This window comes from Paralichthys olivaceus, chromosome 20 (assembly GCF_024713975.1).
Source record: "Paralichthys olivaceus isolate ysfri-2021 chromosome 20, ASM2471397v2, whole genome shotgun sequence".
NCBI classification, from domain to species: Eukaryota; Metazoa; Chordata; class Actinopteri; order Pleuronectiformes; family Paralichthyidae; genus Paralichthys; species Paralichthys olivaceus.
Genome location: NC_091112.1, coordinates 9943870 through 9969656, shown reverse-complemented (window position 1 = coordinate 9969656; position 25787 = coordinate 9943870). Strand labels below are relative to the sequence as shown.

At 42.3% G+C, this 25787-nt stretch overlaps 1 protein-coding gene across 4 annotated transcripts in view; it reads left to right on the top strand.

Moving 5' to 3' along the window:
- LOC109631558 (potassium voltage-gated channel subfamily KQT member 4) overlaps positions 1–25718 on the top strand; it is a 41407-nt gene extending 15689 nt beyond the window's left edge. The window contains exons 2-15 of one of the 4 annotated variants that reach the window (XM_069516386.1): positions 8287–8377; positions 9213–9339; positions 9440–9615; positions 11164–11289; positions 11885–11995; positions 12083–12178; positions 12494–12582; positions 13147–13272; positions 15846–16075; positions 16164–16263; positions 21027–21158; positions 21490–21628; positions 22305–22510; positions 22658–25718. In XM_069516386.1, coding sequence (XP_069372487.1) covers positions 8287–8377; positions 9213–9339; positions 9440–9615; positions 11164–11289; positions 11885–11995; positions 12083–12178; positions 12494–12582; positions 13147–13272; positions 15846–16075; positions 16164–16263; positions 21027–21158; positions 21490–21628; positions 22305–22508 — 1747 coding nt within the window. In that variant the 3' untranslated portion in view covers positions 22509–22510; positions 22658–25718. Of the gene's footprint in view, positions 1–8286; positions 8378–9212; positions 9340–9439; positions 9616–11163; positions 11290–11884; positions 11996–12082; positions 12179–12493; positions 12583–13146; positions 13273–15845; positions 16076–16163; positions 16264–21026; positions 21159–21489; positions 21629–21851; positions 22269–22304 lie in introns of those variants that run through there. The other 3 variants (XM_069516387.1, XM_069516389.1, XM_069516388.1) reach the window with 3 other exon arrangements.
- Positions 25719–25787: the final 69 nt, after the last annotated feature.

Here is a 25787-nt window from a genome sequence, read left to right as displayed (position 1 = left end):
AAAAAACAAGTGAAAGATCATTTTGCGGGTTGCACGTCAAATTTTCTGGCAAAATTGTTTTGATACTTGTGGACTAATGCGTTCCAAGATGACTGCTGTTACTTGTTTCAAGAGGATTCTCTCATGACAAACTGCAGTCAGCACCAGAACTGCCACTGAAGACACCAAGGTCATATGCACTGTGTTATGTTTTCTCCCCTCTCTGTTTGTTTTGTTGGTTTTTAGACATAAACTCTGAAGAATGTCCGCACAATTGGGTTCAGATATGTTCCGGAGTGTGCCTCTCACATAACAGGAGATTCTCCAGTCAGACGTGTTCACAACACAAAATCTCCCAGATGACCTCAAGACCACATCTTTGTCTGCATTTTCAGTTTTGCAACTGTCGCGTGTTAGGTTCGTGATTTACGCCATTTTCAAACTCACTATGAATCCTGTCGAGAAGCTCTTGCTGTTTTCTTCCATGGGCTCATGTGGACATTGTGAGTTAAGGGTCTGGCAGGAGAAACTCTGGAGAATGTCTGGAGTGTCTGACTTAGACAATTGCTTTCTCACAAACAGGCCCTCCAGATAATTTCAGGTGGTTTTCACTTTCTTTAACAACAATCGGGGCATTTCCCAACATTTTCACTCTTTATCTTTGAGATTCATTTCAGGCACAAGTGAAGAACTGATATCTAAGAGTGTGTGAAATTTAGTGCAGCGAGATTGAATTCAAGGGAACTGTATAAATTGGCGGAGGGATGCCCTTTACTGAGTGCCATTCTTGGTCTTTGGGGGTTTGTACATTTCAGTGACTTGACATAATTAACAGCTTATATAACTACTTTGCTCTAGTTGGTCATTGCTCAGCGGAACCAGGCAAAACAATACTGCTTAGAGTCCTGAGGCTTACTGTTCCAAAGTCCAATGTTCTCCAAATGCATGCTGGGATAACCTTCAGCCCCTCTGACCCTGATAAGTAGTTATAAAAGTGGACTCTTAGATGGTGTTTTTATCTATTTTTGCTGATATGTAAACACAACACAAGCTGTAAATACAACACTGACATTTTAATAATGTAAAAGTAATGCCTTTAAGTCCAACGTGGAATCCACCTTTAAATCTGTTCATCAGAGTTTATCACTGAAATCAAGAAGAAAAGAGGCTGATGGGAGCAGTGAGGAGAATCAGAAACAGGCTCTGTTGAGCTGAGGGTAACAGCAGTCGAGTTATAACTCTCTGTGGATCATTATGAGCTTCCTCCTGCACAAAATAGTTATTTGATCCATTGTAAATATACAATTATTGATCCCTGCAGCTTTGAGTCAGGCTTGTGAACTGGGTTTGGTTGCAACCTTTTAGCGAGGGACACAATTATAAAGTACATTTTTATTATAATCTTCAAACATTCTGCTGGGTAAATAGGTGGTGTGGTGTCATGAGCTCACATTTTGAAAGAGAAAAATGAACTTCCTACACTGGAGAACATTTTTCACATGTATTCAGTATAACCAAGAGTAAGATTATTTACCAGGAGAGTTTGTGATTTGAGTGTTTTCTCTCCCTCTTGTGGTGTAATTACTCCAACATGATTGCATTTGGAATAATGCCTTGGAACTATAAACTGCTGGAAACAGCCAAATCCAAAAGAATATGATTATTGGAAATGTCACTTGTAATTTAAGGATTTTCTCATAATTGTTATAATCAGTAAGCATCGATCTCTGGAGAAGAGTCACTGAAATAAATTCTCAAAATCCTCACGCTTGATAAAAAGACTACAGGAATTTGATTTTTTTGCACTGCACCCTGTGTGACACTTCAGTGTCTCAGTGTTCAGGGGTCAGGTCGTTTATGTTTAACTGAGAGAGAGAGAGAGAGAGGGATCTACCTTCGGTGTTTTATGCAACTGGAGGAAAAGTTTCAATGAATCAAAAGCTGGGAACAAAGGACTCAATTATGACGTGTTGTAACACACGGCTTAGTGAGTGCAGGCACTGTGTGTGTGTATGAGTGTGTGTGTGTGTGTGTGTGTGACATTCACCAGCTTGGAAAATGTATCAGTCTAATTGTCACTCTTGCATCACACAGACAGTGTGTGCATGGCAGTTGTTCTTTAGTGTGTGTGTGATTATCTGGCTTTGTATTGGAAGTGTCATGGAGAGCGCTTTTGCGTTGTCGTTTTTAGTGGAATTGTCCGGTAGCACCGCTCGTGATGAAAACAACCAAGGTTGCACTTTTGTGCGCTTTCTGACCAGCGCTCATTAAACAACTATGTTTCTCCCAGTTATGTAAATAATTGATCTGGTCACGCTATATTCCTGAAAGTTGTGCAAACAAACACAAACACATTCCTGTTGTTTTTACACAACACCCTCATGTCAGGTTTTCTCCTCTCCTCCCTTCCTTCTCGCTCCCTACCCTTTCTCTCTTCCTGGGTATTACTCGAGCCTGTGAATTGCTCAGTCAGCATCTTTCCTCGAGAAAAAGCACTTTTCATCTCTTGTTTGTTTGCGTTGTTTTTTTTGTTCCTGCCTTGAAAAGTTTGCCATCCCAGAAGAAGGAAGGGGAGGGGAGTAACGGGACTGGCCTGTTTGAGCTGTGCTGTGCTCGGCAGACTCTACCTGCACACATTTTGTCTGCAGTCGCTATTTAAGGAGAGTGAAACACTATTAATATCTTTCTACTGTTACCACCTTCCTCCCCTCTTCCTCCTCTCGCTCCCATCTCTTTCTCAGCTGACAACTCCCTCACTCCTCCTTCTCTGCTACCTCACCTTTTCTCACCAGATAGAGCAGAAAAGGTGCTGTGAGCTTTGTTAGGTCTGTGTGTGTTGTGGTTACACTCTTGTGCCACATTTCCAAGGTGACATCACCTCACCCACATGTCTGTCAGACTCTGCTATAAATATGTCTCTGATTGCACTTTTCCTCGTGCATTTGTTTAAGCGGGTCTATGTATTTACCTGTGTATGTCCTTGGGGAAGCTGTCACTGCAAGTGTGTGTGTTCAATTATCGGACTGTGTGCGTGTTTGTTGTTTGCGTATTTGTGCACAGATTGTGGGTCAATGACTGAAAGCCGTTGTCAGAGCCTCATTGATCAGCGATGGCGCCGCAAACACACGTGCACTTCCACAGGTACAGGTACAGGTAACGGGACATGACCCAAGAGTCCTCTCAAGTAATGTCCGACATCATCCCTCACCTTCTCTGCTGCAGCAGTTGTTCCAAACGGGTCTTTCTTTCTCTTTAAATCATCATCCATCTGTCTTCACGTCTTTCTACGTCAGGTTTCTCTGTTTCTCTGCATCTTCCCTCTCAGTCCTCTTCCCTCCTCCTCCTCTGTTGTGTGTAACTGATAGCTGCTTTATCATCCGCTGATGATTCAATCAAAGGTGCATTCTCCGGCACTCCAGCTCTGCTCCTCTGTCAGACACGCTGCCGGAGTGCTAACCCCATACACATACACTGTGTAATGCAGCAATGCACAATGTCATATATGTTTATTAGCCCTGGGATTAGCTATCAGGCCAGTCAAAGTAATGTGAGATCTCCCTTTTAATTTATGTATGTTTACAGGAAAACAGCAGTAAAAGCATCAGTCCAGCCTCCATTACAAGCAGTGGTTGCCCCATTGGCTGCTGTGCACTTGTTGTCTGCCCCACCAGCTTCCCTCTGGAGCTTTACATGCCTTTAGCCAAAGAATGTGCACTTACACAGGCAGATGGGATGTAATCTGTCCATACGATAACACACTGTACAGTGTATGTACGTAAATGATTAAATCAGAGTAAACTTGTGCTCAGCTGCACGCAGCATCTATACTAGAGGATGTTGCACCTTGTTAAGGCCTACATGAGACAAATTGTGATTTGTGAATATGGGCTTTACAAATAAAATTTGATTGATTCTTTGTTGATGTGATACCGCACTTTCATTTTTCTTGATCCTCTCATGTCCATGAGACAAATTACACTTGGTCTGCTTTCGGAGAAAAGTCAAACATTCTGTGTATGCATTATTCTTTCTAAAATAAAGCATGAAAGCCTTTTGGATTCACACCTGGTGTATCTAAACACTAACATGCCCATTTATTATGTGTATTATGAGTTGGGCTTTCATTTATCTTTATCCTCCTTTCATCCCTCGTCCGACACTATGAGGGGAGATATTTTAAAGTGTCATTTTTGATTGTCTTTTACAAGAAGGTATTTTTCCTTCTAATATTCACTTTATCTCCTCAGTAATGCTTCCGAGATATGTTTTTGATGCAAAGTAGTAAAAGCACTCAGTTCTATGTCCTCCTGAGACCAACCTTGCTGAATTGTTGGATTTCGGCTGATGCTTTGCTGCTAATTGATATTTCCCTGAACAGAATGGTGGTGCACGGTGGTATTGAGGTGGATGCTGGAGAAAGTGTGCCCTCAGCAGAAATGTGACTCCCCCATCCACGTCTCATGCATTGTCTAAATGTCTCTTTATCTATTTCGTTTATTCATTTATTTATTAATGCATTTGCGTATCTATATATTTATTTCTTCGTTGGGGACAACATCACAGATATGTGCAGTGGCGTCGACTTGGCGGGTGTTCCCAGGTCACTTAACTCCATATGAAGAGCTCTCTTTGAGAGGTAATCAGACAGGGTGACATTTTTAGATTTCCATCCATAAATAATACATGAAAAAAAGGAGGAACCTCTGCTGTTAAAGTCAATACTGAGTAACTCTTAAACTAACCTTACCATAACAATGCACACTTCAGTGTGATAAGATGATCTAAAATGAATCAAACCATCTTTGTGAAAAGTTTAGTTTGGTCCCTGTCTCATCCACTAACATGAAAGAGGCAGGGTTTATGAACTACACTGTGCTATATTTTGTAGAGGCCGAGTCGTCGATGTGGCTGTCTGTGCTTCAACTTGTTTCCTGTCATAAAGTCAGGGGGAGAAACCACCTGCTGCCCCAACTTATCTGCCTCCTTATGGATATACACATGGTGCTTTGAGTTAATTTAGTGAAAAGGGACAGACAGACTAGTCAGCACATTACTCTGCTGATGAACGGTCAAAAAACATTGTGGAAAGTCATCAGTGTGTTGTAACTCAAGCCACAAACTGTCTCCTGTGCACACTTCACTGGGCTGAGAAATGTACAGGAGTAATGTGGGGATGACTGTTAATTCACACGTAGTGTCCGATGTCTTTCTTGTTTTTTTTTGTCTACTTCGTGTCTCTGTGTAGTGTCTCATCATCTGGAAAAACATCTGCTCATTCACTGTCTGCACAAAACAATGTTTTTATACCCCAGTTTAAGATGAAGAGCAGAGACAACAGATCCCAGACTTTTCAGATTCACCATATGCTTTACAGTGTTTGAATCTAAATAGTGCAGAACATTAGTGCACATCAGTGACTCACTGAAGCAGGTTGCAGGACGAAGTACACACAATCTTGTAGATCTCCCATATCCTTCCTTCCTGTCCTCGATCATTTCTGGTGTAAAGCTGATGATAGACATCGTATACCATTTCACTGATTACACTCTTCGGCCTGTGAGGATATGGGTCCTTCTCAATGTTTCCTCTTCTAGGAATTGAATGTATAAATTTATTTGTGTGTGTGTTGCATATTTTTTGGGCTCAGTCCAGTATCCGTTTCTCAGAACAGCAGTTGTCCACCGTTGCTTCCTTCCGACTCAAACGCGTACTTGTAAGCAGCTTTTTAATGCGAGCGCTTGAAATGCATTTCATTTCACAAACAGGCAGGGTCGACTTGCTGATAGCATTACTAATCGTGCAGAAAGGGAACCATTGTGTGAGGCCACAACAATTGGTTTAGCCGTCCAGCAAGTGCTCTCTAACTTTGGGCTCTGACATGTGGACCAGCTGGACCATGCAGCAGCTGCCACCTGGCTAATTCTGTCCCACTGTTCTGGATTCACATGGCACAGAGAACAAGCTGCGATGCTGCTGCCGCATGTTTGTGTGCATATCATGTCTGCCTCTGTCTCTCAGCTCTAATTTTAATTTTTTCTTTTACACAGTGTGATCTCATACGTTAATTCTCTGGTCAAAGATACCTTGATGATGTGTGTTGGTTCGTTGGAGCTGCTGTAAAGGAGTCATACGTGAGGGGTTTGGTTGATGAAGTCAGCAAACACCTAAAATTGTTTTCCAGGGTCCATTAGGCTTTTTACTGTGACTTTAGATATTGTTATCTAAAGCATATTGATGTAACTTATAGTTGTTTTCACAGAATGTCTTATTCTTACATACTCATACCATCCCTATTTCCTTATGAAAACACATTGACATACACTACATCCAGATATGGGATATGCACCAGCAGTGTGTGGGTAATCCTGCTAACTATCAGACAGACAGACAAACAAACGCAGATGAAAACAAACTATTAGAGCTCTGTCAGTGCTGCGTCGCTTTATTAGGTCGTAAAATTAAATGTATTAGACCAGGCACAGTTTTGGAGCTTTACTTTGTTTTTCTTAATTCTTTCTTTTTGCTTCCAGCTTTTTTCTGCCTGACTTAATAGTTACTGTGCTGAGCGTGTGCTATTTAGAGAAAGATCAAGTAAAATCTTCATGTATTTCTTTTAACTAGTTTTATTCCCTATTTTCCGGCCTCTGATCTTCACTGTCAAAAATTCTTACCACTGATTATCTGCTCTGCTGTCTCATAAAACTGAAGCTCCTTTTAACCTCGCTGTCGACACATCCACTGAAACAACAGCTAACAATAACTTTTTCCACTGGTGAAGAGGGACAGAGTGTGGCGGTTATTATACAAGTGTGAACATTATTCTTTTCAGCTGCTCACCATTCCTGACATGAATGTTTTTACTCTGAGGTTAATACATCATCCTTTGCTGAGAGCCTTTTGAACAGCTAGGAATATTTGTTGTTGTACTCTTACAGTAATCTGTAGAGAAATTCACTTCATGGATGTGTAAAGTTATATACTGGACATATATAGTGTGTGTGTGTGTGTGATAGCTGTGTGTGAACTAGATTTGCATGAGGTAATAGTTTTGGCAGTTTAAAGAGATCTTAGACAGAGCCTTTTTTTTCAAGTGCGTTGCTCAACAGAAAACGTAAATTATGTTCTCGTCTCTCTCGTCTTGAAACTGATTTAATGATGGAGATCGTGCAGCGGAGATTCGTCACTTCTCCAATTTCGCTGAAGAGATGAATTGTTTATAAAACACGAGGGCACCTCGAACGTGAGACACAATTTACCAGAATTTATGTGGTGTTTTATTCTCTACATTGAAGTGGCCATTACTTCTGAGGTACAGTCATTTCTGTCCCAGGAGAGATTCACCGTTCCGTTCTCTTAGTGACGGTAGTTTGATAATAACAGTCCTCTTATAAAAAAACTACACATGTGGATCTTAACATGCTACTTCATTTTTCATCTCTTACCTTTCACAGCCCAAGTTCTCAGCCACATTGTTTTGACTGAAGATGTAAATCTTTATATTTAGCTCACAAATAAACATCTATTCTATTTTCAATTTTAAAAAAGTCTATGTAATATACTAAAACAACTTTTAACTGCATCACATTCTGTATTTAGGATTGATTTAAATCCCACATGTAGTTTTTGTGTCCCTCACAATAAAGGGAAGTGGTACACGCTGAACGGAGCCTGAATGATGTGTTGAATTGTTTCTGGAGAACAATGGAAGAGCATGGAGCGGAGAAACTAGATGACTGTTGGTTTTGGTCTTTTCATGGGCTTGTTTGTTATGAATGATGAAAACAGAAAATATAACTGTTAATGATTAACACTTTCACTGACAACAAGAAAGTTGGTGGTACTCAATAAATGTTAGTGGGTGTTTTGGGTTTCTTACATCATAGCAAACATAAACCCAAAGACACCAATGCTGCTGTCTGAAGCCAATATTGATTATTATCATAATCTTTTAACTTATTTTCTGGAAAATAACAAACATGTACCTTCATTAAGCTATAAAACCTCTAAAGCTGGTTCCATTGTTCTGGTTCTTATGCCAATGACCAAATAGGATGACATTAGTCAGCAGCTGTGTTTTTTTTCTGTTATGGATCAACTAATCTTTTCCTGCTTATTTGCAATTTAGTTTTTCTCTGTTGGTCAATCACACAGAGAGTGAACGAAGCAGATTTTAATGAGGTTTTTTTAGTCCACGTGTTTCTTCTCTTTAGGGATTACTGTAATGCAGAGTGTTATTATTTCAAATGTGTGTATTTTGAAATGTGTTAACTGACCCTGTGTGTGTGTGTGTGTGTGTGTGTGTTTCAGTTTTCTGCTGGTCTTCAGCTGCTTGGTGTTGTCTGTTTTCTCCACCATCCCCGACCATCAGAAGTTCGCCAACCAAAGCCTCTTCATCCTGGTAAGACCCTTTCCTCTCCCCCCATTTCTCTCACAAACAAACACACATACACGTCATATCACTTCCTGCAGTGTATCCTTATGTGCTTGAGTGAGTGTTGTTTTGTTTGGAGGCACAGACCGCCACGTAAGCAGGTGAGAGGATTCAGGTGTTGTTGACTGTGCAGGAAATCACAGATATGATCCACTAACCTTAAAAGCCATCCCATAATCCCCCCCCCCCCCCCCCCCCCCGTGCTAGGTAATGGACGCCCGCTTTCTCCTTTCTTAACCCAGCTCTTCGTCTCCCAGCCCCCCTCTCCCCTCTCTCTTCCCACCTTGCTCATCTTTACATGTTATTTAATGGCTTGATTGACTTTCACTTTCCTGCTGTTCACTCTTTCGATCAATCACCCAGCCATTAGCAGGCAATCAGCCATTAGTGGACTTTACTTACACGACCATTCGCTCTAATGACATTCCGTGCACCTTCAACTGCGTGTACGGTGCAAAAAACCTGAAGGTAATAAAGACACAGAGATAGAGAGAAGACTGACGGAGGGTTTTAATTTAATCCTCCAGAAAATAATATGTATATATTGGCTATTTTTTTGGAACACTTTAGCTTTTATTTTAACAACCAGGTCAATGAAAAATATGTTCAGTTCAAAGTTTTCATAGATCATGAGGCATGTTGTTTATGAAAAGAATATACATCAGTTTCTCACAAGAGAAATGATTGGTGGTTTACCAGAGAGGTAGCATGTTCACACCCAAGAATGTAAAAAAGGTTTACTTACGCTCAGTTGTCGCTGACCTTTCTGTCTCTCTTTCTTTTTGTGTATGTGTTCATGAAGGAGTTTGTGATGATTGTAGTGTTTGGGTTGGAGTACTTCATCAGGATCTGGGCGGCTGGCTGCTGCTGCCGATACCGTGGATGGCAGGGACGGCTGAGATTTGCCAGGAAGCCCTTCTGTGTCATAGGTTAGTGTGTGTGCGTGAGTGCTTGTGTGAAGAAATTGGGTAAATCGCCTCATCCTCATCTCATCTTTTTGTCTCTGTGGATTGATTTCCTCCCCTGCAGACTTCATAGTGTTTGTGGCATCGTTGGCAGTGATCGCTGCAGGCACACAGGGTAACATCTTTGCCACCTCAGCCCTGCGGAGCATGCGCTTCCTGCAGATTTTGCGCATGGTGCGTATGGACCGAAGGGGGGGAACCTGGAAACTACTGGGCTCAGTGGTTTACGCTCACAGCAAGGTAAGAATGATTTAATACACTCTCTAACAAAATTGACTTTCTGTGGTTTATATCTGAGAATTCATTTGACAGTTGCCAGTTGCATGGACATTAATATAAGTATCCTAGTGCAGGTGGTATTACACAGCATTATGAGAGCAGGAAGGAGGCCGAGGGCTGTTGTTAAAAGGCTGCTTACTAATGGGATAAATAACTGAATGCCTTTCAATGTTGATGAACTGCTGTTAATAACATTCATTGTTCGAAAACACTGAACTTTCCTTTGACTGCTGCGGCGGCCTTGAGAGCTCAACGCACTGCAACTGTCGAAAACACATGCAAGCTAGAGTTGCACTCATCAGAGCACATACCTCACATACCTCAACCGTCCACGTTTGAAACCGCATTTTAATTCACTAGATCCAGAATTTTACTTGGATCAAATTACATAAAAGATCCATGAATCATTCCCCTTAGAAATCAATGAAAATGCCCTACCTCTCAAAGTTAAAGAAACTCCCCACCACTCTCCAAGATTTCATGGAAATCTGTTGCGTTAACAAGTCAACCAGGAACACGCTGCAAGTAACAAAAGTTTTTCCAGGGGACACCAGTGATTGACCAGTGACCTGGCTGGGTTGTGATGACACGTCTGGAGTGAACTTTCACTTCCTGTTTTACTTTGTTTTTCACTCTCTCTGTTCATGAACTCCAGCTTCACTTCCTCTTGTTGTTCTGTTTCCCGCTTCTGCACTCACCGCACCTCATCACCAATCACTCACCCAGTATATAAACACCTGCTCACACACGCACGCACTTCCCTTCCACGTTGTCTCTGTGCCATGTTGAGCTCTCCAGCGTTCATCCTCGTGTCACCAATCAGTGTATGATCACAGCCTGTTTTTGTTTCTGATGCTGCCCGCGCCCTGTAAGTTTTGTTGCCTTTTTCTCGTTTTTGACTTTTTGCTAGTTGTGGGATTTTGTTTATCTCCGATTGGGATTCTCTGTAACTTTTGCATGTGTGACCTTTGCCTGCATTAAAACTGAGATTGTTGATTCAAACTTTGTTTTGCCTGATTCTTCCAAGTCTCTGTTCTTGATGCACTCATCAGTTTTTCTTACATTTTTCCCATTTTCTGAATGGACAACAAACATGCCTTTGCCAGTTTTCTTCACACTTTGTCCTCTGGAAACATCGTCTTCTGTGCTACTTGCGTTATACTTCAGTTTTTTTTCGTGTGTTTTGTCTATTTGCAGTGTTTTCTGTCAGTGTGTTGAGCCCTCAGGGCCACAATAGACCGCTCGTCTTTGGCAGTCAGGTGTTAGTATTTGTGCTGACGGCTGTTGGCTGCACATCACAGTTCGAAGGTGGTGATGATGAACTGATGCATCAGCTGTCTAAGCAGAACCACACAGCCAAGTCAAAGTGGAGGCCAAATGTGATGATGATGTTGGGAATTTGACCATTAACAATAATAGTGGTACGGTAATGACGGGAGGGATTGTGATGGTGGAGATGCTGCTGCTGACATTTGTGATTGATTCTCTCTCTCTCTCTCTCTCTCTCAGGAGTTGATTACAGCCTGGTACATCGGTTTCCTGGTCCTTATCTTCGCCTCCTTCCTCGTTTACCTGGCAGAGAAAGACGTCAATTCAGAGTTCAACACCTATGCAGACTCCCTCTGGTGGGGGACTGTGAGTACTGCATATTGCACACAGACACACTACATGTCCATGACTTCAGAGGAAATTTCACTGATTTCCTTTACCCTGCAGTAATTTCCTGCAGACTTACTGCACTCTAACCTTGACCATACCTGCACTTGTCTAACCCTGAAGGGGTGTGGTTAGAGATGAGGGAAGGATGAAAGAGAAGATGAAGGAAGAAGGGAGGATAAAAGGAAGTGGGAAGGGTGGAGGAGAGGACAGAGGGATGAGGGAAGGATGGAGGAGGGATGAAGCAAGTATGGAGGAAAGTGAGGGAAGGAAGGATGAATGGATGTAGGGATGAAGGAGTGAGGAAAGTGATGATCTGGGTAAGGATGAGGGGAGGGATGAGGTAGAAGGTTGTTAATGGATGAAGGGACATTGACTCTCTAAATTTATGTTCCATCCATTAACATGGAGGAGGCCGGATTTATAACTTATACTACAGCCAGCCACTAGATGGTGATTGGGACTCATTGGGAGCCGTCATGTCGTCCATATCTATACACAGTAGATGGTTTAATCCATCATTGTGTGTCTGTGTGTGTGTGTGTGTTGTGTGTGTGTGTGCCTTCACTCCCAGATTACTCTCACTACTATTGGCTATGGTGATAAGACCCCTCGTACGTGGCAGGGACGGCTCCTGGCTGCAGGCTTTGCTCTTCTGGGAGTCTCCTTCTTTGCCCTGCCGGCTGTAAGTCTCCTGACAGCTCCTGCTAGTGAATCCTGTCTGCTCGGACAGAGTCTCACCCCTGACTAAAACTTGACCTCTGACCCTCAGGGAATTCTGGGGTCAGGTTTTGCCTTGAAGGTTCAGGAGCAGCACAGACAGAAGCACTTTGAGAAGAGGAGGATGCCTGCTGCCAACCTGATACAGGTAAATGATGGGTCATTAAAGGTTCAGTGTGTAAAACTGAGGTGAAAGGGATCTATTGTCAGAAATGTAATATTAAATAATCTCTGTGATGTTTTCACTAGTGTTAAACACCTTTTGAGTTTTTATGACGACTGAAGGCTACCACAGGTTCTTTTTCATGTTTAGAAGGGGAGGGTGAGGTGAGGGGTGTTCAGCTGCAACATGCAACTTCACCACTAGATATCACTAAATTCTACACACTGAACTTTTAAATCTTTTTGAAATAATGGAATTTGCCAGGCAAGGTGTTAACTTTCAATTTGTGGTTTTGTTTAGGCCGCGTGGCGTCTCTACTCCACAGATGCCAAACACTCCTATCTCACAGCGACTTGGTACTTCTACGACAGCATGTTGCCTTCGTTCAGGTAGGCGCTCCCATCTGTTTGCATGTTCACCACTGAATGGATTCAAACATCAGAAATCTGTAGTTTCCAGTGAATTGTGAAAACCTTTTTGTGATTTTGCTTCTTCTTGTACATTAGTATCATTTTGAAGAACATTTTCAGTTTAGTGCAATGGTGGATTTAATTTCTCTTTTCCATTTTTAATTTATGATTATTAGCCCTTTGAAATGCCTGTGCCACCTTTATTCAAATAAAGTTTCATTACTTTTGTTATTCGCAGTGGTTTCTTATATTTTGCATTTTGTATTAATTTGACTAATTAATTTGCTTAAAAGGAGGGGAACATGAGAAAACACTGAGATGCACCTGTTCTATATTTACATCAAGTCACAATGTTCACCTTTCTGTATGTTAAAATTTCTAGTTTTTACATATTTTATTTCTCTCAAGTATCCCTCTTCTTTTGAGTGTTTGGACTGTTGATTTGCTTTTTTGTGAGGTGTCCATTATTTGTTGCTTTTTGTTCATTTGTCATGTTTTGTTTTTTTTGTTGTTTTTTGTTTATTTGTGCACGTGGGGTGTCAGAGAACTGACTCTACTGTTCAGTCACCTCCAGCGACAGCGTAACACCAAGAAGGTTCTCCACAACTCCTACCACACGCTGCTGTCTGGGCTGCGGCCCTACAGCTCCCCCTACCTTTCGGGGGACAGGTACGCACACCGCCACCACTCACAGCCTCACGGTACATTCAGACGGGCGGTCAGTTGCCCATCTCATGCTCACACACAGCAGGTGCATACAGACGAACACATTCAACACATGCACACACGCAGAAAGAACAAGGCTGACTGCTGCCGGAGCTTCCCGCATGGACGTGTTGTGCGTTTAACAGTATGTCACTAATATCTAACCTGAGACCACTGTGTTACAGGACCCCCCCCCCTCTCTGCGTCTTTGTCTGCGTAGCTCGTACCCTCGCTCATTCTCCACCACCTTCCACTGTTCACTCACCGATTTCCTCTTCCTGTCTTCCTCTCTCTTTCCCTTTGTCTCCATTGTGTCTTTTCTATGCCATCCATCCTCCATCCTTCATCTGTTCTCAGGAAGGCAGAAGTTCCATGCAGGTTTGTTCTTCATGAACTGTGCTTGCTGATTTGAGGATATTCGTAATTGGGATGAATACGTTTGCGATGATTCATAACTTTGTTAGCGTAAACCTTTAACATGAAAGGTAGTAAACAGCCGATTATCATATTATTATGATATCGGACATGTGCATGTATTGGATGAAAGAGGCTCATTGGTGCATACGTTTTGTAGGTTGAAATGTCCTTGATTTGAGGAGCTGCTCTCACACCATGATGTGTAATGAGCTGTCTTGATGATTATACTCGGGTAAAACATCACCCACTACTGTTGCATGATCCTCCCCCACCCACCAATCCTCAGAGTGGCTACATAATCCAAAGAAATGCTGTTTGGATTATTGAGATTTCCCACCTCTTCCACCTGCTCACTCTCTTCCTCTGGTTTTTCCTTCGCTGGCTTAATCCTCCTGGGTTCACCAAGTACCCTGGTTGTGCCCAAACTTCTCGTCCTCCCTCACTCTCCCCACCTCCTTCCACTCCTTTTTTCCCCTCACGCTCTCTCCCTCTGCCTTGTGTGTCTCCCCAGTCAACTCCTTTCTAAAAAACGGGGTCTCTTCCGGATTCACGCTGGCCGCAAGCAGAGGTATCAATGGCAACGAGCCTGTGCACGGGGCACGCTAAAACGTCACAGATCAATAACACCACCTCCTATGACAAAGGCATCCCATTCACTTTGCCTGAAACACTCAACACATTTGTTGGCCTACGCAGTGGATCGCTAGAAGTTTTTTTGCGCTCTTGTTTAAAAAAATCAGTTTCAGAAAGACGAATTGGCTCAGTTAAGATGGCTTGTTGTAGCAGATGCGATAAAATGGATCTTTTCTGCAACAGTGGAGTTTAGTAGCCATTTAAAACGTTAAATAGACTCCACACTCATCCACATATGCCTGAGTGAATCCTTTACTGCTGTGGAGACATGTGTTGATTTTGGTTGCTCTGGCTTGAAGGTCATGATAAACCATGTGTTGAAAACATGACAAAAGTCCTTGATGGTTTATGACTTCAACAATTTAGATGCACGTCTTTTCCTTTCATTGAAAATCTCAGATGAAACGAGAGAACTAAATATTTTATTAAAAATGACCCAAGACCTTTCAAACATTGAACAATTTAGCATGGTGTTCTATTCTGTATTGGTTACCTAACTGGTAAATCGAAATGTTTGTGCTTTAAAAGGTTTCAAAGTGCAAAAATTGCATCTGTTTGCATGCGATACCACTCCAATGATTTGGAAAGATTCAGTAAAGTTATGGCCCTGAATGCATCCAAATCATTTACTTTCTTTCCCAACAGCATGCAGAGGTCTGTCACTCTATATTCCCCATTTCCTCCATTCAACCTGAAACATTTCAGCATGCTCGTACGTTTCCACTTACATCCCTGAACTATTTAAATTTTAATTTAAATGGCTTGCTGTAACACACGCACAACAAAGAGTATATCATCGTAAACATGTAGGAGTGAACGGCTGAGCTGGAATTGCTCTGTGGTGCATGACGTTTGCGTTTCTTATGGAGCTGTGACAGTGTGTAACATATGAGTAGCTGCATGCTTTAACAGCAGCGTTAGGAGTGTTTCAGAGAGACTGGCCAATTTTTCCTCTGCCTCACATATTGGCCCGCCATGGCTTCTATTTAGTCCTAATGAAGCACTTTTTGTATGGCTGCACTTTGAAGGGATTAAGGAGGTGTGTCTTGGTCCAATGGAACATCATCCCAGCAGAGCTGCAAGTCTTGAATCAGGTTTCAGTCAGCTGCTGTGAAAAGCACATTCAATAAGCAAATGTTCAGGGCACAATCAGTTTTTAGCTATTTTAAGTTGCACCTCAGGTCAAACTGCCTCCGTGATAAATCCGCCAGTCTGCCCTTCATGGACATGTAATATAAATGTCTGTCTCCCTCTTTTATCAGTTTGTTGAAGATCAATTTTTTTTTTGCGTTGCATCACTTTTACTAACAATTTCTTTTCTAACAAGCTCAGGCTGTACTTCTGCTGCCTCCCTAGAGTCCCAGGATAACACAGTTTAGTTTTCCATGAAGGTCAAAGGCATGGACATTGAGAAAACCTTGGTGGTGTCATGACCCGAAAATGATAATCTGCTTATGGACGTTTGACTGTTTTATTTTCACTGTCAGCAGTAAAATGGGCTTCCGGGATCGTATCAGAATGAACAATTCTCGATCATCCCAAACTATTCGGAACAAGGCATCGCCGCTGCCCCCGGGCTCCGGGGTCCGACGCTCTCCCAGCCAGGAGAATGTACCAGAGGCCACTAGTCCGGGGAAGGTCCAGAAGAGCTGGAGCTTTAATGACCGCACACGCTTCCGCACCTCACTTCGCCTCAAACCACGACCTCCTGCTGACGGTAGTCAACACACTCACATCAAGACATTTTACTAACACTCACAGGCATGTCTGCTGGATAATAGTGTCTTTGAATGTCCTTGTTCCAGTGGAGGGGGTCGGGGAGGACAGCGTGGAAGACAAACCATATTGTGACGTTGCAATGGAGGAGGTTATCCCAGCCGTGAAGACACTTATACGAGCTGTCAGGTGAGTCTTGCTGTTAACGGCATATTAGTCACATAGGGTGATCGTTTGATAAAACTTCGAAAGGTCCCACCCAGAAACAAAAATAGTTTTTGTGTGTCTTTGGTCTTTTGCACTGACAACAAAAACCCTGAATTAATGAATCCTGAGGGAATACATTTTTTCATTTCCAGCTGATATAATTCAGTTCATTCAGTGACAATATAACACAGCTGTAATAGTATGTAAAGTAGTGATTGTTGACAAAAACTGAATATTAAATTTCCCATCAAAGGACACTTCTGTTTAGTATTGGTGTGTTTCTAAGTTATTGGCCTTTCTTGATATTTGATTTGATAATCTCTGAGAAGAAATATTGTATTCAGATGTAAAAACCTTCAGTCTTTTTATGACGTAAAAGCTTGTTTCAAGGCACTAAGCTCCATTTAGCAACACATCACAACCTCCCTGTGTAAACGGGCTGCTGGTCAATGATGGAATAAGGTCACTTTGGTCACACAAACAACCCTATGCGTGTGTTTTCAGACGATGGTATTAATGGGTGAACATGCCGCTCCTCCATTTAGGTGCTGGTGTGTGCAGATTCAGCTGACAGAGTAGTAATGTCCTCTTAGAAGAGGTAACTGAGCCCTGCTGCAGGAAGGGCTAGTCCCCTCATGTGACCTTGTCACTCAGCAAGCCGGGCTCATTCAGGCAGGTCATGTGCAAGGAGGCATGATAGGGTTGCCTTTTAGGGAGCGCACGCACAAACAGAAATATCATACAGATGGGTGATCACAGTACAGTAGGACTGTGTGGAGACATATGATATTGTACAGTTTGGACAGGGACAACTGTAACAATGGATTTAGAGCATTTGTTAACTGCTGTCACTGTGTCATCTCTTCATGTTATTCATCGACTGTAAGCTTTAATGTTTCTATAGTACGTCAGTGGCAGATGTCCTTACACAGTTTGTGCTGTGGCTCTTTAAAATCAAGGGGCTTCACTTTCTCTAATGAAGCAAAGATGCCGCTCATGTAAACAAGGAAGTTGCAGTGTGTGTGTGTGTGTGTGTGTGTGTGTGTGTGTGTGTGTGTGTGTGTGTGTGTGTGTGGAAATACTCTAGTTGCAAAACTAACATGATTATAAATTAATTTGTAATTAATCATAGTTGTGTAAACATACCCCACACACACATATATATACTTGTACACAGCGTTCCTTATTGTTCGTGGCAGAAAGCATCTGGTGTTGGTGCTCAGAAGGGTCTGATGGGAGCAGAATATAACTTCTCTTCTCTCTTTCAACTAACCTCCATTCGTTACATTTCTTCCCTGAACTTTCATTTTTTATTAAAACTGTAGTTTTTCTTTTTGTAGCTACTCTATGTACTATCAGTGTGTGTTATATTAGTATTTACATTTTGAGACAATGCTAAATTTCATGCTGTATGATACCATGTCATAAACTAATACAATTTAGTGACTCACATAATGATTTGTTTATTTTTACTAAATGTCTCTTAAAGGATAGTTATCCCACAAATGAAAATTCACTCATTATCTACTCACCACTGTGCCGATGGAGGGGTGGGTGAAGTGTTTGAGTCCACAAAACACTTTTGGAGTTTCAGGGGAAAACAGTGTTGCAGCCAAATTTAATGCAACTGAAGAAAATGGTGACCGATTCTTCAAACGTAAAAAAACAACAGAAGAAAAACACAAGAGGCCTCCATACTGCTCCTGTGTTGTCAAGTGTCAGTAAGCCCCGACATTCAAATTCGACCCGAAACAGTGTCATTTACACCATGTTTTAGTCTAAATGTCCGCTGTGATCTTCCTTCAGAGCTGTGTTCACGTTCGCGCGCACACACACCGCACAAGCTCACGCCCCTATGGTCTCGCCCCAGGGACATGTGACGACATTAGTGAGAACTTAAAGCTGTTTTAGTTTTTTTCTTAAGTTTCAAGAGTGGTCACCATTTATTTACCCCTGAAACTCCAAAAGTGTTTTCACCCACACCTCCATCGGCATAGTGGTGAGTAGATAATGAGTGACTTTTCATTTTTGGGTGAAGTATCCCTATAAGCCGCTCATGTGTCCTAGGCAATCATCCATTCATCACAGTTGTTGCATGTTGAAGCATCCTGAAGGTTGGAGGCAGATTGTAATTCTTTTTGGGTAAAAGCACTTGATAAATGTCGTCTGTCCATTTGAGAACATTGTCAGTGTCAGCTGTCTGAACCAGGAGCTTTGTGAACTCTTAAACTGAAGGTTTCTCCTTCACAGACGTACAGCAGGAGAATATTTTCCGTTCCCGGGATGCAGCATGATGTATTATTGCTTGATATTGTTAGACCACTGATAGGGTATTATATGATCCCTCCTCGGGTTTGCACTTGACTCAGCAAATAGCTCTGACCTCAGCTGCTCTGCGCCGCAGACAATAGTAGAGAGGGACTTCCAAGAGAGAGTGCAGGTGTGTACACAGCAGGTGCTAACACACGCACATGCTCATGCAGTGTCGTATGAGGTTCACAACTGACGCACTTGAAACACAGGGTTTTGCAGGAGGCCTTAGTGCTGAGGCTTCACTTTAGAGAGATGCATGTGGTTTATCAGTGCCGGGCTGTCTGAATAAATGCATACGGTGTTCTGTTTACGTATGGGGGGGAAGGTAGAGGGAGGAGAAGAAGAAGAGGTTGGGAAAACAAGGCTCTTTCTACTGTGACTCTTCACATGCACAAATCCAATACTGCGCATAACACAAAATCTCTGCACATTTGCAGTCTCAGGGGAAGTGCCTGCTTTATTAAATAAATAGTTTGGACATGCTTACTATTTATATCCATTTCATCTTTCGTCATCAGTTTTTTTTAGTGTTTCAGCTGTAATATTTTAAAACTTGTATAATGTTTACGCAGTATATTTCTGTAAGAATGATTGAATACACATACTGCAGCTCGTGCATTAACTTTTTGTTCACTTATGAATCAGAGTCGTCGCTGCAGTGGCTCACCCTACTTGGCCTTCCCAGGAAATGTGTCAGCATAACAGTCATTTTTAAGTCAAGTTAAAACCTTCCCACCGGAGACTATCAGGGATCCACCTTTGCTGAGCTGCAGAAAATATTGCCCTAGCTATGCAAGCATTTTGGGACACAGATGACACTTCCTGTGCCTCTATTCGCCGCTGAGTTTTTACGTCTCCTCTTCCAAACGTTAGGAAGGTACAGTATAATATCTTTCTGTGAGCAGTGCCAGATGTACTGTACCACTGCGTGCACCGTACCTGGAAGTTTTCTGGCGGTAGACCTGACCACGTATAATGAAAGATATTTCATCAACTGAGAAAGAGTCAGCATTTTGAGGAAACCCTCGGAGGATCCAATTCAAAAGCCCCCCTCTTTTTCCCCCCAGTTTTTTTTCTTTACCTGCACCTGAGACCCACCCCAGCAAAAAAAAAATCTGCATCTACCTGCAAAATATGAAAAGGCTGCCTGCAAAATACCCCAAGTGTAGGAGTCATCAAGAAATAAGAGTGCTGTGTTAGGGGGAAGAGTGCGCTGACGGCTGTTACGGCACCAGCTGTGGACCACTCCTCCTCCTCTCGCTCCTCTTCTCCTTCGCTTGCACCTTCTCCTCTTCTTTGTCGCAGCACCCGGTCACTACACAAATCTATGTGCTGCGTGTGTGTGTGTGGCTGCAGTAAATGCAAGCGCTGCAGGCCCACACAAAGGTTACCATGGTTATTTCAGAAAATGACCCCTCTCACAAGTTCAAATTTCACTTGCTCCTGTTTAGCTCGTGTGCGGTTGTATTACTAGTGTGTGTGTGTGTGTGTGTGTGTGTGTGTGTGTGACCGAGATACAACGCATTTGTGGCATTGTATTTTTGTTTTTGTGCATGTGCGTGGTTTTTGTGGATATGTGTGTGGTTTTTGTGGATATGTGTGTGATGTTTTCTCGAAAAAGCTGAGCGGTTCTGATCTTTCACTTCCCCAGACCTTTGATGTGATTCCTTTTCTTCCTCCTGTGAGGGCAACTGGGATTATTATAGAGGGTTTAGTCATCTGGCTGTGAGAGATAGTGTTTCCTCAATCCCTCCCGGATTGACTCATCATGCAATCCATCACAGGATGAGATGACAGCTTGAGTGTGGATATTTTGTGTCATCTCTGAGCTTCCTATCCAATAAATGACAAGAAAGGAATTGAATGACCCACAGACACACACACACAGACACTCACACTCAGCATGACGTTCCAACCACTGCAACTCTGGCAGAGGATATTTGCAGGTATGTGTTCAGCGGATACAGTGGTGCTGGGTCAACATTCCTCAGTGTGATTCCCCCGCAGAGGGATGTGGATAGCGATGATGAGCTGTGTCCACTGGGACTGGGAGCAGCTGTGGTCCACCAGTGGCTCCAACATGGCTGTCACACTAACAAAAGAGGAGAATCAGGGCGACGCTCTGACAGTGTGTGTGTTATTCCTGTCTGTGGGTCTGTGTTAATTGCTGAAACAGCAAGTCCTGATAAGCAAATGTCTCTGGAAGATGTTGTCATCATCCCAATATACACGCATGGTTTAGTAAGAGGGGCTGCTCTGCTCTCTTTATGGAGCTGTTTGGGAATGATAAGGTCACTCTGACTGTAATTAATCTTGTTATTCTCAGGGTGGGCCCCATCATTTGATAGCTGGCCCTGCATTTTCACAAAGGTTTACTGGACGTCCACATATGTGCGTGTGTGATGTGGGGCTTGTTTTTGCAACACATGTAGGATCTTGAAGTTCCTCGTGGCCAAGAGGAAGTTCAAGGAGACACTGCGTCCGTACGATGTGAAGGACGTCATAGAGCAGTACTCTGCGGGACACCTGGACATGCTGGGCCGCATCAAGAGTCTGCAGATGAGGTAGGTTTCACCCATTTGAAACAGTTTTTGTTTTCACACCAAATGCAAATCAAATGTTTTCCTGTTCAAAATTGTTTTGCTTGAGTTTCAATATGTTTTAGCAAATGACACAAATTTTGCGTCTTTCAATTCTATTTGAGTCTCTGCAATGACTTTGCATTTAATCTCATTGTGGAAAAAACTTGATTGGTGTTTGGTGTGAATGCACTATAATTCTGGCTCTTGTCATCCAAATCTTGACAGGAAAGAAAATAGCATGCTAATACACTGAAAAAAAAAGCCAAGCTATTACAACTTTAATTGGATATACTATATTGTGTTTGTGCGAAAGGGTGGACCAGATAATTGGACGAGGAGCTGTTCAGCCCGACAAGAAGACACGCCCTGAGAAAGGAGAAAAGACACCGCCAGAACTGGATCCACTGGATGAGCTAAGCATGATGGGACGTGTAGTCAAAGTGGAGAAACAGGTAATAGAAGGGTAGTTTGATTTATTTGTCCATTTGTGGAACTGTGTTTTCTGTGTAATTACATAAGCTATTAAAAAAATCTACGTGGATCACTTTTACGCTGGTAAATGTAATGAAAAGCTGCCATAAAATGTACAGGAAGTGCAATAAACTGAGGGAATGATGTTAATGTCTGTTCCAATTAGTCGATGGATTTTCTTTCATCACTCCATCTTTTTCACAGCTCCCAAGAGACGCTGACAACTAATGGCTGAGACCTTTTCCTAGAGTGATAAGAAATACTCAGCTTCTGTGTTCAATACATGAAACCATTAAGACTCCATCTTATCAGAGCCAGCGATGATACATGGCAAAGTAAAGAATCTCCTACGATTTCTGAAGGGATTGAAACAATAAAATAAATTGACACAATGGAATTATTGACTTTTCCTCTTTGACACGCTTCCAGAAAGTGTGAAAAATCCTGAAAAAACTAGAATGTCTTCTAAATGTATTAGTTTCTTTTCTGAAACCAATAGAATGGACTTTAAGACATTAATGTTTGGAAACCTAAGGATCTAAGATTGAAATAAACTCCCTGCAAAAAATGCTTCTCTCCGCTTTAACACGAGAAAACTATCCTAGATGTGCTGATACAAATTGTGCAAAAGAACTTTCCATTTGTGTGCTTTCTCAGGTTCAGTCCATAGAGAACAAGCTGGACCTCCTGCTCAATTTCTACTCCCAGTGCCTAAAGAAAGGCTCGTCCAACTTCACCTTGTCCTCCCTCCTGGACCCAGACCTCACCTCCGACTACCACAGCCCCACGGACCAAAGAGACCTCTTCCCCTCCGCCACCACGCTCGACATCTCACGGTCCGATATCGGCAACTTGGAATGACAGTGAGCTGCACACACACAGTCCTCTATAGCACATCTTCCTTTGACTGAGTCCTCACTCTGAGTCCTCTGAGCAGCCCAACCATCATCCTCCTGTATCTAAAATCCACATCCTCATCTGTTGTCTTTAAAGCGAATGTGTTTCCCCAGCTGATCCAGACAGAGGCCTCCACATGGCCTCAACCAAGCTGCTCACCGGACACCCCTCTCGACCCACTTGACGAGGACGGGGATACGGAGAGGAGCACGTGAACCATGATTACTTGACTACTGAACCACTTTCACCCGCTCACCCCATGCTTTCTATTGACGCCAACTTTTTAAGCTTCAGCTGTAGATAATCCGACTTTGAGCGTTACAGTTTTGTAAATTTTTGGAGAAATCTTATCTCTCATCATTTCAGTTTTTTTTTCTTTGTTGGCCGCTTAAACCAACTGACGGAGAGTTTTCTGACTTTGCTGCAAGTGTGGTGCAGCACCACAGGATAACGTCACTATTCTGTGATGGGTACGACCTGTAAACTTTCCATTCACCCTACCATAACAACAAATGTATAACTAGAAGAGCCTTTCTAACGTGAAATAATCTGCTCTCTTGGACGGGCAGACTGGATGGAGAGCCACCTCGCCAAAGCACCAAACCTCCATGGTTGCCCTCCCCACCCAGACGGTGGAGCTTTAAATGTGCAAACCCTGCTTTTATCGCCCAAACCTGTCACGTGAAAACAGCCGGATGAATGTGTTGGATTGACTCACGTGTACAGTTTGTTTTGACCTTCATTCCTTCTCTGAGAAATTCTGTCTCCAACAAGCCCACTTGCAAAAAAGACGTTTTGCTTGCATTCAAGGGAGGATTTCATGGAGCCAAAATGTCCTTTAATGGCTCTGAAATCCCTCCTTTGCAATGTTTAAAAGGCTTCTGTTCCTCTTTAAGTGCTCCCGTAACCTGAGTTTGTTTTTTATAAAATGCCTTGTAAAGCTCTCTGTCTTGCTGCCCACCCTCCAAACATGCATGTTCCCTCTGATGAGTCCTGTAGATAAAACCTCACCGATCCTCTGTCAGAATTTCCGACGTCTGACACATTTTCTGCACAGCTCCTCGCAATGCACATCGAGCCTCAGGTCAGGTTTTACCACGCCCTCCGGTTCAGGTGGTCATTTGTACTTCACATCCTCTCTCCCTGGAGGCTCCTCCTCGTCCATGCTGCATTCACTTGCAGAGACATTACGGCCAGTTTTGGAGCAGTTTTGGAGCAGTTGTTACACAGCGAACAACCTGTTAAGTGTTTGGGTCATATGAATTCCAGGCCTTTAACCTCATGAACGCTCGTCTCTTAGGAAACGGTTCGAGCCTCACAGCTTCAGTACGAACAGACAGCGTGCAGCAGGGTTGAGCTCCAGCCATCACTTATAGGTGTTACTGTCATTGCCAATCCACTGTACTGTCTCCTGTCTTTTCTTTCTCGGAGATGTTTGATGCACAGAAAATGCTCTGTGCTCGTGGACAAAACTGGAGACACACACACGAAATGAAGACAATTTCTTTACTTAAGTACTTTGGCACTTGAAAATAACACATTTTATGTATAAAATCATCATTTATTTTTGATTTCCTTGATGTAATTATGTTCATGCACTTATTTTTGTGTAACCTACAATAGCAAATATTTTTTAAATGATTTTTGTGTTTGATAAAGTGAATGTAGGGTTTAATTTAACAAACTGAATTCAGTTAGATGCGATTTTTAAATAAATATAATCATGGATGACACAACTGTAACATGCAGCGGATCAGGTTCACACACGACTCACAAAAGCTCTTTTTGAGCTCATCATTTTCTTTTTGGTGTCGGTAGATTCAAATAAGAAAACACTCATACTGTATTTGGCTAGGGAAAATACTTTTTGTTCCTGAAGGTGATTCATGTATTTCAGTCAAGCCAGTTGACTCAGGTGCTCCACTTCTCCATTCAAGCCAAGCTCAGACTTCAAACAGTGAATGTACTTCATGGCTCCATCTTTTTATGATCTCCTGCTCTCTCTGCCATGAGGAACAAAGTGGCATCTTTAACTCTTTGCGTTCGTTTTGAATAGAAACGTTAGGTACGTGGTTTCATTCTTTGGCCTAAATGATAAGAGATGCCTCGTTATTAGAGGCATCGTCACACTGTCACTTCATCGTCACCTGGAATGTTGATCTTTTTAAAAAATGTCTGTGAGACCACTGTATTGCATGTTGTTGTTAGTGGCGGCCCCAGTATTAGAAAAAAGTAATAATAATTAAGGATGTCTTCTGTAGAGTCTTGAGTCAAACATGAAAGGAAATGACTTGTGCCTTCTATGTCCTTGTTCTGTAACTGATACGTTGCGGCTTTCTATCTCAAACGTAAAATATCAGTGCTGCTTCCAAGACCACAGTGTTTCATTGAGATATCAGCCCCATGACGACAGCCATGCCTTTTTTGTTTTGCAAAGAAAATGTTTAAAATCATCAAAATTATTATGAACACATAGTTTTTAAGGGTGTTCGCCTTTTATGAGGAACTTTAATATTTTCAGAGAATATTTACTGTATGTTTAACGTATCATCGCAACTAACCCAGGACCTAGCATCAACGTCCTTACTGTGTTTGAACATTTGTCAGATTTGGAGGCACGGGCATTTCTATCACCGCAGGAAACTCTGCAGGCATGTCTCCTTTCGTAAAAAGCACGTCACGTAGATCTGAATGGCTTCCACACAACTACCTCTGAGGCCACTAGGGGGCACTAGTCTAGGAAACCAAGTATGAGAAGCAGTAACCGATTGTCCAAGTGACTGAATTCTATGCATGACTCAAATGTGCACGTTCTCTCTTCTCGTTTCACTCTGTTCTTGACGTCTTCACCGTCCATTGTTCACTGACTTGCTGCCATTTGACATTCCAGCTCGTTGCCCTTTAACTGCTCTCTTAGGTGTTGGAGCTGTTGTTGAAAACAAAACTCGAACTGATCGAAGCAATAAGCAAAATGCTAAACTAACAAAGTCTTCCAATTCCAATTGATGTAGCTACATGGTTGATGACACATGGCGCTTATCTTATTTTCTAATCTAATGCACACCTCTGTTTGATCTTTTGAAGAGATACAAAGATGTGTATCTGCGGAGGATAAAATTAGCTCACTTGACTAACTTATTAATTTATTTGTTTCAATAAAGCTATTTGACTGTATGTTGGCTTCTCGCTTTTCTTTTGCACAAAAAACAATCAACCCTTGGACTTATAGAAAATAGAAAAAAG